Source organism: Gekko japonicus, unplaced genomic scaffold (genome assembly GCF_001447785.1).
Source record: "Gekko japonicus isolate JY-2015 unplaced genomic scaffold, Gekko_japonicus_V1.1 scaffold2144, whole genome shotgun sequence".
NCBI lineage: Eukaryota > Metazoa > Chordata > Lepidosauria > Squamata > Gekkonidae > Gekko > Gekko japonicus.
The window spans coordinates 89,989-106,242 of NW_015166485.1; the positions used below are offsets into that span (position 1 = coordinate 89,989).

Consider the following 16,254-nt stretch of genomic DNA (forward strand, 5'->3'; position numbering starts at 1 on the left):
TCTACGTTTAATGAATCCCTTGATTAATCCTACAGATTCATAGATAGGTGCATTCAGCCCTAATTAACACAAAAGGAGGGGAGAGCGTCTCGTTGCATTCTCTAGACAGTGCATTAATTCAAGCGTGCCAATTCCCCACTGCTTGATCACTCTCGGCATCTCTCTATCTCTCTCTCTCTCTCTCTCTCTCTCTCTCTCTCTCTCTCTCTCTCATTGCTTACTTAAATAATGCAACTTTTATTCATTGTTAATGTTCTTATGTGTGCCATAAAAAACTGATCTGGAGAGAATTCGATTGCGATCTGTTTTCCACTGGTTGCACCAATGCAAAATGACCCACCCAGTTTTTACTGTACCTTGGAGATACTCTAGGCCCTGCAGCTGATGTAGTTCTTTAGCTGTGCTTGGACCATATCTGTTTTCTCGTTATGTGCCTCATTTATTTTATTTATATCCTACTTTTCTCCCCAATGGGGACCCAAAGTGATTGACATTGTTCTCTGCTCCTCCATTTTATCCTCACAACAACCCTGCGAGGCAGGTTAGGCTGAGAGGGTGGGACCAGCCCAAGATCACCCAGCAAGCTTCCATGGCAAAGTGAGGATTCTAATCTGCATTTTAGAGGTCTTAGTCTGGCACTCTAACCAGCCACTACACCACACTGGCTCTTGGATGTCTTCAGTTACTCCCCCCCCCCAATATACTTTACACACATAAATAAGCAAAATTGGGAGCGGGGGAAATGATCCAAGATACAAGTCTCTGTCATCTTGGAAAGGTCAGACTGCATGGAATTTACAGCTCTCCCAAAGCAGATCAGCGCATCCTATGTGACAGGTTCACATTTTGACCAATAGCCCTCGCTCCCCTCCAACACTTTACTTGTGTCAAATTAACATCGGAAAGAGGCATGCATTTCCCATCTAGCATCAGGTTGGGTTTTGGGTTTTTTTTGCATTCACAGTTTCAGCCCAATAAGAAGCATCATCATTCTCATCTAGTTTCATTGATAGTCCACCTTTCTCAGTGGGACTTAAGGCAGGTTACATATCTGGTAAGACCTATTCAGTCAATCAGCAAGTGAATTACGAAGTATGACAAAAACATCCAAATCTAACAGCAAAGATTCCTAATGAAACAGAATAATGCAGTGAAGCTGGGATTACAGAATTTGAAAAACTACACAAGCAACCAAAAAAAGTGTCTAAGGCAACAAAACTATCATCCTTTTCCATGTCCTGCATTTTCAATTCAATTCAGCAACTAGTAAGGATGGTTTATTCAGGTCAGGTTATAACAGAGGGTAGCTGTATCAGGATTCTGCTTTGTTCTTCTTTTACCAGGCAGTGCAAAAATGTCCCAATTAGCCAGGGTTGCCCGGTCCCCTTTGGCCAATGACAGGGGATGGGGGGAGGTTCAGTTGCCAGATCCAGGTTGGGAAGCTCCTGGAGATTTGGGGATGGCGCCTGGGGAGGACAGTAAAAAGCCCAGTAGCACCTTTTAAGACTAACAAACTTTATCGTAGCGTAAACCTTCGAGAAACACAGCTCTCTTCGTCAGATGCATGGAGCTGTGTTTCTCGAAAGCTTGTGCTACAAAGTTTGTTAGTCTTAAAAGTGCTACTGGACTTTTTAATATTTTGCAGCAACAGACTACGATCTACGACCGTGGGGAGGACGGGGACCTCAGTGGGGTGTGCAGTGCCATAGAGTCCACTCTCCAAAGCGTCCATTTTTCTCCAGGGAAACTGATCTCTGTAGTCTGGAGATGAGCTGTAATTCTGGGGAATCCCCGGGTCCCACCTCGAGGGTGGCATCCCTACAATTAACCGGGGCCAAAACAATAGGGAGAGTGATAGAGGGAAGTACCTGCTGAGTTTCCACTTCTCATGCCATCGTTAATACCTCAGAAGCCCTACAAGGAAAACAGAGAGAAAACCACGCCATCTACGGCTTTGCCAGTCAGCAGACGCCCAGTGACTTGTGCCAGCACCTCGAATTTCAGACCACAATCCCAACCTTCTAATTTACTAGCTTTGCTGATTCCTCTCTTCTGACAACGGAGAGGCAACATTAAAAATAAAACCAAACCTGGGCTTTCTACAGATAACCAGATTGTGAACGTTGACAGATCTCCCACTTAGCAAATATCCAGGCCACGCTTTGCCTTCAACTCGGCTGAGGCTCTCGGAGCTGGAGGCGAGAGGGTCGCAGGAAGGTTCCGTTGCTGTTTCCTTCCTCCTTACTGCTGCTTCCTGGTCTCTTCTAGCATGGGCCACACTCGCTGGTTTTAACCCCTAAAAGTGGCCCAGACTTAAAAAAGAAAAAGAAAGCATTAGGCTATTAAATGTGAATTGCAGGTTATATTTCATTTATTCAATTTAATGAATTGCAAAGTGCATGGATTTTCTTTAAAGTATTTTGATTTAAGAGCTGGAAAGTCCCTTCGTCTCAAAGGTTCTTCTAACAAATGTACTTAAGGATTCCTTGCCCTGAAACGATGGTTTGCTCGCTGATCCATTCATAGGAAAATCTGTAATGAGCCCAAGTTTTGGAAAGTTTAGATAAGAACTATAGAGCCACTTACATAACCTATTTATACTTAATTTGGCTTTATCTTATCACAAATAGGACAAAATGGTCCCTTAATTATTTATGGCTGTTTTTAGTTTGCCTTTTAATTATTTATTTGCTACCCTTTTAGATTATGAATTTGTTTTTAATATTGATGTTCTTAATACATTTTTAGTGTTTTGATGTGAGTCTTGGGTAATACTAATATTGTTTGGGATTGGGAAGCTAATTCAGGAAATCCTTGGCAAAGAGCAGGAGATACTTTGAATAAAATGTCCACTTTTTGCCTTTTATTTTCATGATACAGTGGTTGAGAGAATAAAGAAAGGGGGTAAAGGAAAAAAGAAGAAAATAAAATGATAAAAACACAATACCACAGGGCAATTTTTACAGATATTAAGGACAATCATTGATTTAAAGTATATAAAAAAGATGTATAACATGGTGGCTTAGTAAACCACAACAGCAGTGTACTCAAAATATTCTACTATTTCTACTATTCTACTGTTTTCTCATAATATTTTCATTTTTGTCCTGTCTAATCAATTATAAAATAAAACATAGGTAAATTCTCATTAACTTTATATATAATTCTAACATAACAGTTTATTGTAATAAATACTGTGCAAATGATAATGTGCTTAATATTTCATATAAGAGTTGTCATTTATAAAATAAACCATTCCAATATATAAATACCAAGACTGATTATAGTAAACATAAAATGCTCGCCAATTGCTCTCAAATTCATCTTTCAGTCTCCGATTAATGTAATTTGTCAATTTTGCCACAACAGCATATTCTTGCATTTTGTCTATCCAATTCTCAAGAGCTGGACAACCCTCAGTCTTCCGTTTTGCTGCAAATAGTACTCTTGCTGCAGTTAACATGTATCTAAGGAAATCATGCATTGTTCTGTCTGCAGATGGAATGCAGAAGGAGCAACCTCTGCTTTGACCTGCTGCTTTGAAGGAGAGGTGCCCTCTCTCGTAGCCAGCTCCTTAAGCATAGCTGTGGGGCTATAGTGGCCAAGTTGCAAAGCATCTCAGTAACCTCACTGCCAGATACCCACCTCCCCCATGTCCAACCCCCACCCTGGGCTTTTTGTCATCTAGCATTTTTAAATGTGAAGGAAGATTACAAATTATGCAAGAGATAATTTTATTAAAGGAAATTGCAGAAAAATAACTCACATAACATAAGGGGAAAAAACTTTGGGAGAAATTTGGTTGCAGATTCCTACATGCTGCAGAATATGGGAATACAGAAATCCATCTACCGCCAACCTAAAACAAATCCTCCTACTTTCCCCTCCCCTCTGTCTAAAAGTCAAGCTATTCTGTTATGTTAAACTAATTTCTGCAGGGGAGTAGCCCCTTGCTGTAAAGTAACTGACTAGTATTTTGTGGATTAGGCAGTTTCATCTTCAGACACAAGAAACTACTCCTGCTCAAAGCCTTCAAACCAGGAACAACTGGGTTTTTACAAGTTTAAGTAAAAGATTTTATGTTTTGTGAGGAAGGAACAGGTTAATGGTCCGTGCACAAACAGAGGATCACATTTAAAAAACGCACTGGTCAGGTGGCTGAATAATGGGATATCCTTGGTGTGGAAGTATCCCTGACTAGCACAGAAAATCACCCTATTGCAGAGGCAGCCCAGTTCTCCCTGGACAAACTTTCATCCACTGCACCACACTGAGCCTCAGATTTCAAGCTGGGGTAAAATCAGGGCTGCTAGTGTTGCATTCCTTTAACTTTGGGCCTTTGTGATTTTTACCATTCAGCTGTTCTCAGTGGCATTCTGGACATGCATTATATTCCTTATCTTGCATCGTGGAGGGAGGATTTCAAGACAATGCAAATAAAGAGCTACACCTGTGCCATTGCTGCCAGTTGTGAAACTTTTATGATAACACACATTCTCTGTCAAGGGAAGAAAAAGTGACTATTCTAGATAGAGTTTCACATGAAGGGGGGTAGTTAAATACTTACTCCTCCCTGCCTCTGAGGAGCTTTCCCCCCCCCTTCCATGTTTATCTTTACAAGGACACTGTAAGGAAGGTTAAGACTGAGAGTTCACCCACTGAATTCGGTATTCCACGAGTGGGTGTGCTAGTGCTCTAGCCACCTTGGGTAAACTTAAAGAAACAAAAAATTATTTCTGGGGAAAACATTGTAATGTGAAGCAGCCTTTCAGCCCATCCTTAGTCTCTATTGCCTTGTGTCTGTCGTGCCAGTTCATCTTGGATGTGCAGACATTTATTTGGCATCACATGTCCCTGGGGCCCAAAAAAAGCATATCATGCTCTTCTCCTTCACGGTCCGGTGACTGGACAAAATGCTCCCTTATAGATCCTCACTCTGCTGGGCAGGATCACACAGGGTCATCATCACTGTGTACATGTCCATGCATTGAGGCAGAGCTTTGGCTAAAGCAGCGGCTGCACTGCAGGCAAGTGCCGGTGTGCTCCCTGCTGTGGATTCTGTGGTGGTGAATGAGTGTAGAGCCTTGATTGAAGCCCTTCCCACACTTGGCACAGACAAAGGGTATCACCTGGCAGAGATCCTGTGCCTTTGAACAGCAGCACCAGAGACAGAAATACAACCTGCACGGAAATGTTGGGATGGAAAGAGCAGCAGTTGGTTGACTTTCTCCCTGGTGCATCACTTTTACTCCTGAACTTTCAAGCAAGTACCCAACAGGCACACATTCAGTAGTGGAAGCTGTTCTGCTGGACACTTCGTGCGCACGAAAGGCTTAGGAGCCCAACTAAGAGGGGTGGGGAAAATGCTGGTAACCTGATTTGATGGGGCTGTTTGCAATTCAGAGGGAAAGGACCACATCTTGAGAAAGCGGGAGCACTGCAGGGCCACTGACAGTTGAAAAGTTAATCCCAGCAGAGGGCTGGTCTTGCCAACAAAGGATGCTTGAAAGGAAGTGGTCCAGGCCGCTTGAGAGGGGCAGGGTGAAGATCAGCGTCACCTATTTTAATGTTGTGACATTTCCATTTTAATTATTTATTGACCTTTTCAATTCTCTCTTTATTTTTAATTTTTATTTATTTATTAAACTATCTATATCCCACCTTTCCTCATGCTTCAAGGTGGTTTACAATGATAGTTACAAACATTTCCAGTTAGAAGCAAAAATAAAATAGCAAACACAAATTCCCCCCCCCTCCACTTTAAAATATGCCTGCTAGTCACACCTCCTCTAAAGCCCTGGCAAGCAGGTAGGCCTCGCCCACACTTCCTGAAGATTTCCCAGGGAGGGAGCCCATTCCACAGAGCCATGATGAAAAAGGCCCTGGCTCTGGTTGCCAGACAGGCCATCATAAGGGGTGGGACAGCCAACAGCTGACTGCCTGGCTTCACCCTGGTTGGGAAATTCCAAAAAGGAGCATAAAAACCCAAAATATCATGACTCACAAGTATTTTGTTAGCCTATCCTTTCAAGCCTGAGTTTTTAAGCTCTCAAAATCTGGGACAAACTGGTTGGGGTGTGTGTGTGTGTGAATAATACTATTTAGCTCAGAGGTTAAGATGCTGAGCTGCAGACCAGAAGGTCAGTAGTTCAGCAGTTCGAGACCCGAGTGCCGCATGACGGAGTGAGCTCCCGTCTCTGGTCCCAGTTCCTGCCAATGTAGCAGTTTGAAAGCAAGAAATTGCAAGTAGATAAATAGGTACCACTTCGGTGGGAAGGTAACAGCGTTCTGTGCACCTCGGCATTTAGTCATGCTGGCCACATGACCACGGAAGTCCTTGGACAGCGCTGGCTCTTTGGCTTGGAAACGGAGATGAGCATCGCCCCCTAGAATTGGATTCGACTGGCTTTCAAGCAAGGGAAACCTTTATCTTCAGCAAGTAAAGTGCTCCATAAGGTAGGGTGGGACTCAGGCAGAGAGAGCAGTCTAGCTAAGACAGCCTAAGGAACTTGCAGGTGAGATTTGAACAAGCCCTCCCCCTTCCCAACTACACTTATACTTTTAGCCACTACGATAACCAGCTCCCAAGATGCCACTTTAGAGGACAGCCCTATTTGCAAGCAAAATGCTTTTAACCCCCCCCCCCCCAGTCAACTATATGGGCCAGCAAACTAGAGAATCACCTCACTGGATCTTAAGTGAAATCCTCAAACGCCTCCTGAAAGCAACGCTTCCTTAGCCAACTTGAGAGCAACAGCTGAGAATGCAGGATATAAGTGTTTAAAATAAAAATACTAACAGATTTTTTAAAAATGCAAATTAATCGCCTTTAGGGTTGCTTAGAGAAGTCTGCCCGGAGAAAGGAGAAGCCAAACTTGAAACTGAGCAGGGCTTCCAGTGTGGTGGTGATCACAGGCTGGGGTTTGCACAGCTGCCTGCCCTTACCCCCCCCCCGGTTTTAGGGAAGCAGAATCACTTACACAAAATGCACAACCCAATATAAATTAGCTCCATTGGCACCGTTTGTTCAGGTTGTCCTTTGTAGAATACAGGAGCAGAGCTTGGACCTTTTAGAAGTCTCTAAACCAGCGAGCTGGGGCCGGAAAAGCGTTTGCTGAAATGCGGGGGAGAGAACCCGGCTTTTCCAGTGTTGCTGCAATTATTCTCCTCCTCTGACAGAGCTGGATACCAGCAAGAAGACCAGTGCTCCAGGGCACAGGAGAACATGAAGAGGTTTTGTATGCAGATAGGTACAGCCTGCGCTCTGCAACCAGAGGTGTTCCTGCCTGCCGGTGCAAACTCCCCCTCCGTCCGTCTGAGCTGCCCGAAGCGTGTGGCTTGCCCAGATTTATGCTGAAGTGTGTTGGCCACCATTACAATGCAAATCACGCCTGCATTTTTAAGAGGCAGAAAGGTTAAAAACATTCTCTTTCTAAATCAGCATAACTCGGACTGTGCATGTGTGTACCATATTTTAATTATCTAGCTGTTATGGAAGTACATCAGTTGGCCTCACCAATGAGCGAGTCAGCAATGACCAAGTAATTTTATATATACACATATGCATTTTGTTGTTGTTGTTGCTCACTTGGTCAAACCAAAGTAGAAGGCCACATTCTTCCCTTCATCCAAACACAGCACTATGTACACCCCCTGTCCCCCATCGTCCCCTTCCCTCTACAGAAAGGGGATCCAGCAACAAAAATCCATTACTCGAAACTGATTTCTGGGCCCTCACCCATCGTTCCAGTATTCCTATTGGTGTTTTTCAGAAATGCCAAACCAAGCGGGAGAGGCTGTTGTGGCTCACTGGCAGAGCATCTGCTTGACATGCAGAAGGTCCCAGGTTCAATCCCTGGCACCTCCGTTTAAAAGGACCACACGGGAGGTGATGTGAAAGACCTCGGCCTGAGACCCTGGAGAGCCCCTGCCAGTCTGAGTAGACAACACTGACTTGGATGGACCCAAGAGTCTGATTCAGTATAAGGCAGCTTCATGTGAAGCAAACATCAGAAATGTTCTTTGCAGAGGGCAGGGAACAAGTCAGGAGAGGTAACTGAGAATGTCTTCCTAAAGTCATCTCGAGGCACTGAATTAAACCCATTCTCTCTGAGAATTCAGGCGTGCCACAGACACCCTCCTCCAGCCTGTTTTATTTATTCCTTCAGAGCCAAAAAAAGCATGACTTTAGGAGAGGAGCTGATAGTACAACGGAAGTCCTGGGGAACTCAACGCCATGTTCATACAAAAACCCCAAGCTCACCCTTTCACCTGTGGATAAACATTTGGGGCTCTCACTGGACATCATACCCCCCCCCCAGTCCACATCCAGTCCTATTACTGATTTTAATATTCAACAAGACTCTCTTTCTAACCATGAGGAGGTTCTGATCGAGTCCTGCATCCTCCCCGGCCACTGAAGCCCTGCTGTCCCACTCCACAGTGTTCTCGCTACGTCCAACAGCTGTTACCACACTCGGTACAACTATAAGGCCCCTCTCCCAAGGGCGAGTCTGTCTGCTCTCGATGGCTAGATTCCAGGCGGAAGCCTTTCCCACACTGGCTGCAGATCAGGAGCCGGCTACCCTCTTCTCCGTCGGCATCATTGCTGCCATTAGAGATGCTGGCATTGGCACACACGGCGTCGTGACTGGCACTGTGAAGGTCATCATCATCATCAGGGCTATCGTCATTGGCACAACCAAGGCTGATGCGATGGGTCTTGACACCGACGTTAGCATGAGGTATGTCAACACCGCTGAGAAGGTCATGTTCGAGACCAATGCCGGTGCCCCGGGCACCGGCGTGAGTGCGACGGTGGCGAATGATATGTGAGCTAAGCCGAAAGCTCTTCCCACACTCAGTGCACACGTAAGGTTTTTCTCCCGTGTGCACCCGCCAGTGATCCACCAGGTTTGAGTGGTGGGTGAACCTCTTGCCACACTCAGCGCAGCCGTATGGTTTCTCGCCCGTGTGGGTACGCCGGTGATTGGCTAAAGTCGAGCTTCCGGAAAACCGCTTGCCGCATTCCTGGCACTGGTAGGGCTTCTCTCCCGTGTGGGTCCTCTGGTGGCGCGTAAGGCAGGAGCTCCCGGTGAAGCGTTTGCCACACACGCCGCACTGGTAGGGTGTGACGCCTGTATGGCCACGGCGGTGCAGGTTGTAGTTGGAGCTCTGAGAGAAGGCCTTGCCACACAACTCACACCGGTAGGGCCGCTCGCCGGTGTGGAAACGCCGGTGCTGCAGGAGGTTGGAGCTGGCTGTGAAGGCCTTGCCGCAGTCCCCGCAGACATAGGGGCGCTCCCCGGTGTGCGTCCTCTGGTGCTTGGTAAGGGCTGAACTCTGGTTGAAGCTGCGGCCACAGTCCTTGCATCGGTAGGGCTTCTCACCTGTGTGGATGATCTGGTGCTTGGCCAGGTTGGAGCGGCGGCTGAAACTCTTACCGCAGATGCCACACGTGTTTGGGCGTGAGGAAGGTGGCTGCAGGGATGGAGATGGATGAGATAACATTAGAAGCAGCTTAGCCTGCATACACAGACAAAAGGCAACCGGAGACGGTATTTTCGTGACTGTTACTGAGGATGCTATGCCCCTAGTTCTACACTCTTGCAGAAAAGGAACATTAAAATGACTGAAGTCCCACAATTCTCCAGTGTTCTGTTCTGCCTTCCAGACAAGAGCCCGCCGCTGTGTATGTGTGGTGGATAGAGGCAACCAACGAAGGGCTGAAAGACGTGCTATTCCAGAAATCATCCTGTGAGCAAATCATTCAATGGGTATACACACTCATCTTTTAAAAGAGGGTTCCTTCTCCTCCCCGGGTGCTTAAAAACTCTTCTTGCAATAACAACAATAAAAGGGCGCTGCAGGTCAGCTGAACGGAAGAACGGGGTTGCTCGAAAAGCTCTCTCCTTCCACTTAGAAGGCCTCTCATACTATCACCCCCTGTATTAGTAAAGTGGGTGTCCTGCATGCGGACATGCCTGGTGTCAGCCTCACCTGAAATTTAGAATAACAGAAGGGAATGTATTTCTCTAATCTGGGGGCAGAAGAGGATACCAGTGCGGCCAAGCACTTGTCTCCACTTCTAAGGGAGGGTGCAAAGCAATTACTACGCATGCTTGGGAATGGACAAATGCAAGACAGCTCACTCACCCCCTTCCTCATTCAAGAGGTAGTGTCTTAGTAAATTGATTTTGGCATTACATAAACACCAAGAGGATCCGTTAAGACTGACATGTCAAGCCCTGACCTGGATAGCCCAGGCGAGCCCGATCTCGTCAGTTCTCGGCAGCTAAGCAGGGTCAACTCTGGCAAATACTTGGATGGGAGACCTCCTTGGAATACCAGAGGTGGGAGGTGGAGCAGGCTTTATTCAGCCACCTCTCTGAAGATCCTCCAGGCCCTCAGTAGGAGTCAGTCATCAGAGGTCACCATGACTTCCAGGTCCGTGCACACACACGCACACATTTTAAAAAATCCAAAAAAAGAGTGACATGTCAACTCATCCATCTCTGATTTTAATACATTTATTTCCTCCACTTGGCTGGAACTCAATCCAACCAAATGGTGACCATATAGCCTAGTTTGTTATTCCATTTGGGCCATAAACCTCATCAAAGAATTAATCAACACCCCCAATTTCCCCCTCATTCCCCTTCTATCTTTACTCTTTTGGGGTATAAAGTTAGCCGGAGGATCTTGGCTCTTTGTTCCAGCTGTTGGGTCCCATCTCAGTGGGCTCCAGGAAATGCCCCCAAACCCCCCATGTGGGAATGCGTGACTCTGCTTCGGCTCTGCTACCCCAGCGTTGGTGCCTGTGAAGACAGCGCTCTGCTCTTGCACCCCACTTTCACCTACACTGCTTTCCCGTTCTCTGACAAACGCTATGCTTCCTCCTCTTTGTTGGGGCACAGAAGGGTCTGGGGGTGCGGGAAGGGGACCAAAATACACAAGCAGTTAAAAGGTGTTCATAGGCCCACTTTTTTAAAAACCTTAGAACTGCCTTGAAAATGTTTCTTGCACCTCAGAGGCTGCTCGGAAGGGAAAGATCCTACCGGGTGCCACTTCTCTCTCCACTGCATCACAACGACAGGAAAAGCAACACAAGACTAAATTTTATGTGGCACCTACCATATACCACAATGCTGAGGGCTGAAATGAAAGGATCATTTGGTAGCTGTTACCACTTTTGAACCCTACAAGGGCCCGGAAAGTTAGATATGCCAATGTAGGAGCACAATGGTGTGGGGGGGAGAAATACATAAAGGAGGCCACAGAGAGACCTCCGGTTGCCAAAGCTCACCAGAAAAGCTGGCTTTGGGGTGCAGCTTTAGCAGCAACTGAACCTTCAGTGCTCCCAAGGATAATGGAGACAACCACCACAGGACAACCCTTGTATCAGACTCATCGGCCACAAACGTCTCCCCAACACTGCTCTTTACTCACCAAACCTCCGCTCAGCGGGATGATGACCTTCTGAACTTTGAATTCTTCATCTTTCTGTTCTTCCAACTCTACTTTCATCTCCAGCCCCACTTCTTTGGAAGGCAATTCCTGAAGGACCACAGGATCAAGCTGCAAGAGATTGGCAAGGGGAGGATAAGGCAAGTTTGTATTTTTAAAATAGCTAAACACTAATATCCTGGCCCTTTTGCCCACCCAAGTGAACCTCCTACGCTCTTTAGCCAGCTCGCTATCCCACACACCTCCGCTTGGAACTCCTGATCCTCTTCCTCATATTTTTCCTTCTTCACTCTTCTAAGTCCCAGCTTCTTCTCACCGCCATCTGCTTCCTCAGAAAGCCCATCTGGAAAGGCCAAGGAACCTAGCTGGAAAAAGAAACCAAAGAACATATTGCTGACCGTGTTTCCCAAGATGAGTGAGGCGTTGAGAAGAACAGGACCACGCAGCTTGGGAGGCGTCGAGCCCAGCCCAGTGCCGACAGCAGCCATGTGCCGTAGTCTACCAGGGGAGCACAATGCCAGAGCAAAACACAAACTTATGGAGATGCCGCAGAGCCATCATGGCAACCAGTGGTGGGTCACAACAACTCACACAGGCCAGTCTTAAGGAAGTCCAAACAATGAAGCCACAGCCTTCTTCACAACACCTCGTAGGATGCATCCTGAAGCTAACACACGTAGCCATTGATTTGGGGTTACAAAAACCTTCACAAGAAGCCAGCCTGCCTTAAAGATTTCAAAGTGCTGAGAAATACTGGGCTGGATCCCAGAGTACAGCAAGCAGGGAGAGCTTGCAGAGGACGTTCTTCCCCAGCAGAATGTTGCGTGCCTTGAAAATTCACAGCTGAAGGTTGAGGGGGACCAAAACGCACCGTGACACCAGCTTGGGGGGCTTGGAACAAAGACGGGGGAGGGATTGGGGGGGATGCCCCCCCCCCATATGTGGCAGAGTGCTTTCTGTATGCCCAAGAGAGAGATGGGAGATTATTCCGAGTGATTGCCCCTCCTTTCTGCACCCCACCACTGTGCATTTTGTTTGAGGGTCCCCCAGCCTTGGACAGAAGACTGAGGGGGGCACAGTGGGATGCTGAGGGAAGGGAAAGATGAGCAAACATCCCCTTCTGCCCACTCTCCTGCTCTTTCCTCCCCTTGGCTGAAAAACTAAACTAAAAAAACTAAAAGGCAAGGAACTAAAAGGGTGAAAAACTAACAGGCAACCTAAGTTGGCCACCAGTATTTTTCTTCACCATGTCTGCACATGCAAATTCACAGGTCAATGGGCCTAGTGGTAGTGTTAACCTCCCTTTCGTGCTTCCTCATCCGGCTGGGTCCCCTCATGGATTTTTTTGGTCTGCATGGTGGGACTACCCATTGCTATCAGACAGATGGCAGAGACGTTAACTATTCCCAGCGCACAATGGTTACTCACGCAGTCATTTCCTGGGATTTGGGCTACCCATTGCTATCAGACGGATGGCCGTGCACAATGATTACTCACGCAGTCATTTCCTGGGATTTGGAGCATCTTCGCCTTGAACTGAGGACCCTCATCCTCTCCTTTGCCTGGCATGATGAGGAATTTCTGCTTCTTTGGAGAGGGCTGAGGCTGAAAGAACAGGCAGATGGAGGGAATGTGGTGAGGCAGAACACCCATCAGCTCTGCGAAATCAGGACAGACACATCTCCACACATCGGAAGAAGAGGCGAGGTGCACTCACGGGGTCTGGTTCACTTGAACCCATCCTCCCACCCTCACATATCCATACGACAGAGGTCCACGGAGTCTCAATTCCTTGTCCTTCTCCAGGTCCAGCATGCTGTGGGAACCCTGACAGTCGTTCCCATGTCTTGTCTAAACCCAACGCTACATCTTGGTTCACCCTTTTCCAAAACCCGATCCACCCCTAAGCAAGCTGCTCTTAGGCTGCTGGACATTCAAAGAGAATATTGACCCAATGATGCCCGAGGCAGACCTGCGCTCCTGCTTCTCCTTCCCACCCCCGCAAACAAAAAATGCCTCCTATTTTGTCCTCCGAGCTCGATTATGGTTGCACCTGAATGTCTTGGGTCCCTTCTGTGCCTTTCTTCACTCGAGTTCTCAGCCTTTTCCTTCGTGTCCTTGAGGCTCTCTCCTTATCCTTCATCCATGATCCATCCACGTCCAGCTTGCAAGAAGAGAGAGCAAGGGGGAAAGAAACTAAATAATATGGCTTAAGACCAAACTGAATCCCCAGATATTGCAAACACCTCCCACTGGTCCTGCTCTGGTCTTCCTGTGCTGTTGGTCACCTAGCACCAAGGCGGCTTTAGTTATATCAGTCTGAGTAGAAAAAGATATGTCTTAAGCCTCTTTCACAGAAGAGCCTTTCCCAAGAACCTTTTCAGTAGCTCTCTGTTACTCACCACACTTCCATCTTGAACCAGGATTGCCGTGTCTGACGCAGGATTCTCCTCTGGCTTCTCTTCTTCCACATCCTCCTTGCCATCATCCATTGTGGATTTAAGGGCAGAAATGAAGGGCTGGGGAGGGCAGAAGAAACACCAGTGACTTCCACCCTTGGTGTATTTATTTGGAAGCAAATCCGATTGCAATCTAACTGTCCAGAGTATATCCTTCCCTAGAAACCAGAGACACTTTTTTAGACGTACCACAACTGTGTGAGGCGGCTGCGTCAAGAAACACACTTGGCCAAAACTGTTCACCCATTTAGCTCTGTAGCAGAACAGGGATCAAGGTCTCCCATTTTCCCACCTCCAAAAGCATCACTTTACCCAATGCACCTCCCTAACTGTCAAGCAACAGGGTTTACATCTGAGTAAACTTAGTTTGGCGCTGGGGGAGGACAGTGTGGTGTGGTGCCGAAGCTCAGACCTGCCTGGAAGGCCAGACCCAACCCCAAATTTGTGGCCTTGGCTTCATAAGAGATAAGGGTTGCCTTACTATTCCTCAGCAGTACAGGAAATGCACTCTGCACATACACAGAGGCACACTCTCTTGAATTAAGCTGTCACCCTTCTTGGGGAACCTAAGCATCCAGTTTAATTTAGCCTAATGGCATGAACGAAGAGGGATAAGGAACAAATACGGGAGGGGCCGTAGGGAGATCCCCCCCCCCGGGTGGGTCTGTATTCAAAGCAACAGCTGCTTCTCCAACCCACGAAGGAACGCCTGGATCCTCTCCCCACCCCCACCCCCGCCACGTTCCTCTGGGTATGGGCGGTTTGGGGAGGCTGGAAGGACACAGATCAATTCCCCCGACCAGCAGCAACTCCGGGAAGGAAGTTGGGCGAGGGAGTGACTGCTTCCTGCGATCCTGGCTCGCTGGCGCCCATCCCGCTCGTCTTCCCCACTCACCCGGGCCTCCGGAGGAGGAGGAGGAGGAGAGAGAAGAGGTGATGAGGAGCGATGAGGGGCGGCCGAGCGAGATCCGGAGGCTCCCTTCGCTCTGGAGAGCGTAACGGGGGCGCGCTGCGCTCTCGCCGCGGGTTTTGCGCGTCTCTCCCCGAAGTGGAGACCCCGCTTGGAATGGGGGAGGGGAAGAATGCTAGGTAGCTGGGGAAGGGGGGGGAGGGTGGAGATGACAGAAGGAAGGTGCCGCGTGCAGATTGGCTAACGGGCCTCCCCCCGCTTCTCTCTCATTGGCGGAGAGGTTGGGCAGCGAGGGAGAGTGGCGGCGGCGGCGGCAGAGCGTTTTCCTGCCGGAGCGGAGCAGGGGAGGGACTCGCGAGTTCGGCGCCCGCCCACTTTCCTTCGCCTTCTGAAGCGACGACTCTGCTGCCCTTTGAATCCCGCAGTCGGAGTGTAATCGGAGCCGGCGCCGGGATCCGGACCCCCCGACCCCGCCAGGACCCCCCCCCCCCCCCCGATAATGGGGAGTAACAGTCGCGAAGAGAGCATGTGCAAAGTGCCTTTCCCTCAGCGTTCAGTAACCACACCCTTCCTATGAATTTGAGCTTCCAGGGTCATAGCGGGGTTGAACCGTGAACCATCTTCAATACTCAGGGATGAGGCGATTCATAAATCCAAATTTTAAATAAATAAACTATAAATTCAACTCTGGTTTGAAACAAGTGGTAATTAAGAGAGTGCTGCAGAGCACATGCAAAGTGCCAGCTATCATCTTATTTCACATAGCCGCGCCAACGGATTGCCAGCAGGGGCCAGCAGCAAACGGGGCATAGACGCCAAGATCGCTTTCTGATATTGCCTCCTAGCACTGGGATCCATCTTATTTCACATAGCCGCCAACGGATTGCCAGCAGGGGCCAGCAAACGGGGCATAGACGCCAAGCTCACTTTCTGATATTGCCTCCTAGCACTGGGATGACTACCCCTGAATATTTTTATGTCTTATTTTTATTATTTCTTTAATTCATTTATACCCCACCTTTCTCCCCAACAGGGCCCAATTCTCCTCCATTTTTTCCTTACAACAACCCTATGAGGCAATAGAAAAGAGCAAGTGTCCAGTAGCAGAAGAGTACCCCACCCAAAGGAGTCTCAGAGCGGCTTAAAATCGCCTTCTCTTCCTCTCTCCACAACAGACACCCTGTGAGAGAGCTCTGAGAGAACTGCTCTCGAGAGAACAGTTCTGAGAGAAACTGTGACTGACCCAAGGTCACCCAGCTGGCTTCATGTGAAGGAGGAGTGGGGAATCAAACCCAGCTCTCCATATTAGAGTTCTGCCCCTCTTAACCACTACCCCAAATAGTAGCACCTTAAAGACTAACAAAATTAGTGGCAGCTCACTTCCTGCCACAAATTTTGTTAGTCTTTACGGTGCTACTG

The 16,254-nt window shown here is 47.9% G+C and overlaps 1 protein-coding gene across 1 annotated transcript; it reads right to left on the bottom strand.

The window, feature by feature from the left end:
* Window positions 1-7,948: 7,948 nt before the first annotated feature.
* Window positions 7,949-15,023, bottom strand: LOC107111213 (zinc finger protein 771-like). The gene is made up of 7 exons (XM_015412143.1): window positions 14,821-15,023; window positions 13,869-13,985; window positions 13,520-13,630; window positions 12,964-13,071; window positions 11,709-11,831; window positions 11,449-11,577; window positions 7,949-9,480 (listed from the first exon to the last, which is right to left on the bottom strand). Exons 2-7 carry the CDS (start codon window positions 13,956-13,958, stop codon window positions 8,452-8,454), a joined length of 1,590 nt encoding a protein of 529 aa, XP_015267629.1. The 5' UTR covers window positions 13,959-13,985; window positions 14,821-15,023; the 3' UTR covers window positions 7,949-8,451.
* Between the last annotated feature and the right edge of the window lie 1,231 nt (window positions 15,024-16,254).

Bases quoted from the DNA above. Each gene is read 5' to 3' on its own strand.
- LOC107111213 (XM_015412143.1), bottom strand. From the start codon at position 13,958: ATGGATGATGGCAAGGAGGATGTGGAAGAAGAGAAGCCAGAGGAGAAT. The intron at 11,578-11,708 runs GTGTGTGGGATA...AATCTCTTGCAG, and splicing joins ATCAGGAGTTCCAAGCGGAG to CTTGATCCTGTGGTCCTTCA. The intron at 9,481-11,448 runs GTGAGTAAAGAG...CCATCCCTGCAG, and splicing joins TCCCGCTGAGCGGAGGTTTG to CCACCTTCCTCACGCCCAAA.